This window comes from Octodon degus, unplaced genomic scaffold, assembly GCF_000260255.1.
Source record: "Octodon degus isolate 3935 unplaced genomic scaffold, OctDeg1.0 scaffold00283, whole genome shotgun sequence".
NCBI lineage: Eukaryota > Metazoa > Chordata > Mammalia > Rodentia > Octodontidae > Octodon > Octodon degus.
The window spans coordinates 545,501-550,560 of NW_004524859.1; the positions used below are offsets into that span (position 1 = coordinate 545,501).

The window sequence follows — 5,060 nt, forward strand, 5'->3', positions numbered from 1 at the left end:
AGGAGTGATTATACGTCATCAGGTCGCTAGGCACTGGGGGGTGGTCTCTAGGGTGGAGATCAGGCAAGTGACTTCTGGGAAATGGCTCAGAGGGGAAACAGAAACTTAGCTCTGGGAAGGTCACAAGACAACAGATCAAATGCAGCAGTCTGTAGTATGAGGCCAAGCATTGGTCTCCCACACTTTACATCAAAAACTAAAGCATTGCTCAAAACAATTATAACATTTTTTTCTTGCATTTGAATTAATAATATTAAAATACCCAAAGTAATGATCATGATATAGAAATCCAATGTAATTCCTAAGAAAATTTCACTGAGTTTTATTCTTTCTTAAATAATGAGGAAAATGCAGTTCTAAAAGTTGGGTTGCGCCTTTATACACCCCAATCTGTGAAAGCAATCTTGAAGTATGAACACAAGACTGAGTAACACACTTCCAAGATACAATATCAGACCAGTGTTGTTCTTGCATGAAATCAGAGGCACACAGCAAGGGGAAAGATCGCCCAGGGAGGGATCTAAGTTAGGGACATTAATATTCAACAAGTGAGCAAGAACAATAATGATGCTGTAGAAGGAGACTTTGGATACCACAGTTGGGTTTTGCATGAGCTACTTATTCCAGGGTTGGTTTCTCTGACAATTTCGCCATCAAGTATTTTTTTTTTAATTATTTTTTTTAAATTTATGTGTGTGCATGTATGTGTGTCTGTGTGGCCAGCTCAGCCCACCAGGGGGTGGGGCTGGCTGGCATGTGGTGCTGGGGGATTGAACTGCGGTCCCTGTGCTTTGCCAAGCTTGTTCTAAGTAGGTGCTTTAGACCACTGAGCCGTCTCACCAGCCCTCCATCAAGTATTAATTTCCATGGCATTTAAATAAGTTAAAACATTGTACAGGACATGCATACGTCAAAACACCACATTAATACACACAATTGTCATTTTATGAGTAATTGAAAGTGAAATTAACTAAAATTTTAAATATTTTTCCTATGTTCTGGCAAAATTCAATGAGATAAACACTTATAGACGAACATGAATGGAACAAATGTGGCTTTTACTACCTGTAGGATGACAACCATTTCAGTTAAATAAATTGCTTAAAGCAAAAAAAAAAAAAAAAAAAGGAGAGAGAGATGCTTGAAAGTAAGATTCAGTTAATTCAGTGATGTCCGCTTCATCTTTTCCTCTGATTTTACTTATTGAATTAAAGAATGTTTTCCTCCCTTATCCTTTTTATTTTAGGGCTGTTCTTTAAAATGAACACTGAGAACAGGATTGCTACCCCTGCTTTATACTTCATGGAAAATACCTGATCCATGTTATGTCTAAGATGTTTGATATGCAGACAGATAGTGAGGTTAAGCTCAACTGCCTATGTTGTAGGGTAATAATAATAACCTTCTCTTCTGGGGGTTTAACAATCTAAGTTTGCAGACCAAAAATTAGAGAAAAAGAAGGTCTGCAAAGACAGCCAACATTTTGGCCCTAGCCTTTCAAGGTCAGTGAGGACTCAGAACATAGGGGAACCTGCTCTGTAACATCCTGTAACTCAGTGGTGTCCCAAATTTACTGATCAAGGAGAGTATGGGGCCACAGAGGAAAGTGATCAATGATGTAGAGTGTGCCTAAGGAGAGTCACCTGGAGAGAAAACATTCTCTCAGGCTTTCACAGAGAGCAAACTGATCAAGCAATGGTCGTGACTCATCCACATGGCTGACACTGACAAAGGATCTACAAAGCGCGGTACAGGGTTTCAGGTTAAATCCTGAGGGGATTTGACTGACCTTATCAGATCCAAAAGCTACATTTCTTGTTATATAGGTCTTGCTTTATCTTGGTCTTAACCATCCTGCAGAAAAGTATAAAAATGAAGTATAAAATTAAAGCGATATTATTATGCTGAGCTGTGAAAGACTCAAGTCAACAACTTCTGACATTGCCAGCCCTACAGATAATTCACTACTATTATGGACTACTGGACTATGTTGGATTACTTTGCTGAATTCACACACCTACAATATTTAAATGACAATGGAATACCCTTCTCTGAAAAAACTAAACAATAAAAGGGGATACAAATGAAAGACCATTTTGTATCTGTATATTCAAAATAGTTAAGATAGATACACACCTATTTTCTCTTAATTGAATGAATAGAGAGATTTTTTCTAACAGTGTTTGTGGATAAGATATCATGTCTAAATCTTGTACAATGAAGAAGCACTAAGACACCAATATGCAATATATTGGGGCTGGGGAGATGGCTCAGTAGAATAAGTGCTTCCCTGGCAAGCACAAGGGCCTGAGTTCAATTCCCAGTTCAAAAAAAAAAAGCAATGTATTGATTATTGAAACTACTAATTGGTTTTGAAACTGTCTTATTGCTATTTGTTTCTCAATAAAATTATTAAACACACACACACACATACACAACCAAAAAGAACACTGCCAGGAGTTTTCACTGAGGTTAACAAAACAGGAAATGCTAGAGGGACGTTCCCCTTCCTGCTGCAACTGGAGGTCTTGTCTTTTCCATTTCTGGACACTTACTATGGGTCGCATGGGGCAGTATTTTAGTCTGTGATGTTCTGACCCTGAAAGGAACACTTAGAATCTTCTGGCTCAGCCCTGGCCCTGGGAAGGAAGGGAGGTGGGGGCCTGCCTGCCAGGGTCCCCACAGGCCTCAGGGCAGCGCAGCTCACCCCAGAGCTCAATGTGTGAAGTGACCTCAGTCATGAGCTCTCTAAACACGATGTTCTCTAAGGTCGTATCTTCTGTTTGCCATTTCAGTCTCCTTTTCTAAAAAGGAAGATGATGATATTACGGATTACGATGGGTTAAGTGAGGTAATCCACCAAGTGCCCAGTGTGTAGTTGCTGTCCCATAAGTCTTGAGTCACCCCTTTGTCATGTCTAGGGCATCCTGTTACTCTATGTGGCATAGCTTTATTTTCAGGAGAACAATACTACTAGTTTTTTCCCTCACAGTCCTACAACAACAGGTCCCATATCTCTGTCCGCTCACGACCTTCCCGTCTTATGTGTGTCACCACGGCACCATTACTTTCATTTTATTGACTTAATTTTGTGAAGCGCCCCAGATCAGACTGAGGACCACGCAGTGCTCCACACTAGCATGATTGTGACTCACATAGCGCTCACCCTCAGAAGTGCTCTGTGTAAGTGAACCAGGGGATCAGCCCACTAGAGCTTTCTCAGGGCCTTCTTCAGGGCGTCTCTCAGTTCCTTGTTCCTCACGCTGTAGATGAAGGGGTTTAAGATGGGGGTGATAAAAGTGTAGACCACAGACACAATGCGGCCCATCTCGGGGGAGTAGCTGGAGTTGGGGGACAAGTAGATGAAGCTGGTACAGCCGTACTGCATGAGGACCACGAGGGCGTGAGAGGAGCAGGTGGAGCCGGCGCGGCGGCGCCCCTCGGCTGAGCAGATCTGTGACACGGCCACCACGATGAAGCCATAGGAGATGGAGATCAGAGCAAGGGGGATGCTCAGAGCTATGAAGCTGATGATGTACAGCGCCGTCTGGTGCACATGCGTGTCTGCACAGGCCAGGCGCATGACGGCTGGCATGTCACAGTAGAAGTGATAGATCTCATTGCTGCGGCAAAAGGGGAGTTGGAAGATTGAAATGGTGAGAGGCAGCGACAGCAGGAAGCCTAGCACCAGGCTACCTGCCACCAGCTCCACACACAGGCGCCAGCGCATCAGCAGGGCGTATCTCAGCGGCTGGCAGATGGCCACTAGCCGGTCATAAGCCATGACTGCCAGAAGGACACAGTCGGCCCCTCCCAAGAAGACAAAGAAAAACATTTGAGTTCCACAACCCGCGAGGGAAACAGGAGATTTTCCCATTGAGAGAAGGTTGGCCAAGGCCAGGGGCGCGATGGAAGATGTATAGAAGATTTCCAGAACCGCCAAGTTGGCTAGGAAGAAGTACATGGGAACGTGGAGGCAAGGGTTGGTCCGGACAACGGCAGCGATGGTGGTGTTTCCACTGAGCGCGGTGAGGTACATCACCAGGAAGGCCACGAAGATCACCATCTGGACCTCTGGGTCGGATGAGAAGGGGCGAAAGAAGAATTGTATCTTTGCGGTCCTATTCACCTCTTCCATGTGCCTCACTGGACCTGCTGGGAAGAAAAAGAGGATTCTCAAGGCCCCGTCTAACAGGAGGCTTCCCCAGCTCTTCTGTTCAGTGTTAGTGCTGTTCCTGGAGCCCTGCAGCAATCACATATGTAACTTCCTTTATATGTTGCATAACATGGCTTGGATTTGCCACCCACTCATCTTTCCTGTCCTTCCCCCAAGTACCAAAGATTTAAAAGTGCTCAATGGTTCTTGATTTAACCCTGATATTCAGCAGTGCTTGAAACAGTAGAGTTTCAAGAAATATTTGCTGAAGAGATTAATGAGCAATCAGCCTAAAGTTTGACACTATAACATGGAGAAGACAGGGAGTTCATCAGGTGGAACTCAGTTCAGGACCTTAGAATTTTGCGGGCAGCTGCGGTAGAGGGTGCTATTCAAACCAGAGACTTCGCTGACAAAATCTACTTCTTCCTCTCCTTTATCCAGATTAATGCTAAACATGGATAGTTCATCCTTTAAATCTTTCATGTGGCTAGAAAAAAAAGTTTTGTGTGGTTGTTGCTTTGGCTTTTCTCAGGGATCCAATCACAATTTTTTTTTAAAAATTTGGTACAGGTTCTCATTATGCAGCTTGGATTCTGAATGATCCTCCTGTTTCAGCCTCCCCAGCGCTAGGATTGCAGGCGCAGGTCCTCATGCAGGGTCTCTGAGCAGGTCCACCTGTGGGTGGGGCCTGCATGGCGTGTGATGCCGGGGATCAAGCTCTGGTCTCTGTGTTTGCCTAAGCATGTGCTTAGTCTGCTGAGCCATCTAGCTGACCCTGATTCAATCTCTTCTATCTGCTGTTATCTTATTATTTCAAGAATGCAGTCTGGGCTGACCTTGTGCTCACTTTTGTACCCTCAGGCTGGACTCAAACTGGCAGTGACCCTCTGTCTCAACCTCC

The 5,060-nt window shown here is 44.2% G+C and overlaps 1 protein-coding gene across 1 annotated transcript; it reads right to left on the bottom strand.

Annotated features, from left to right (window-relative positions):
* Positions 1–3,208: 3,208 nt before the first annotated feature.
* On the bottom strand, positions 3,209–4,138 carry LOC101568146 (olfactory receptor 10V1-like). Its single transcript, XM_012512870.1, has one exon. It carries the CDS (start codon positions 4,136–4,138, stop codon positions 3,209–3,211), a length of 930 nt encoding a protein of 309 aa, XP_012368324.1.
* Positions 4,139–5,060: the final 922 nt, after the last annotated feature.

Coding starts and splice junctions, on each gene's coding strand:
- LOC101568146 (XM_012512870.1), bottom strand. CDS start 4,138: ATGGAAGAGGTGAATAGGACCGCAAAGATACAATTCTTCTTTCGCCCC.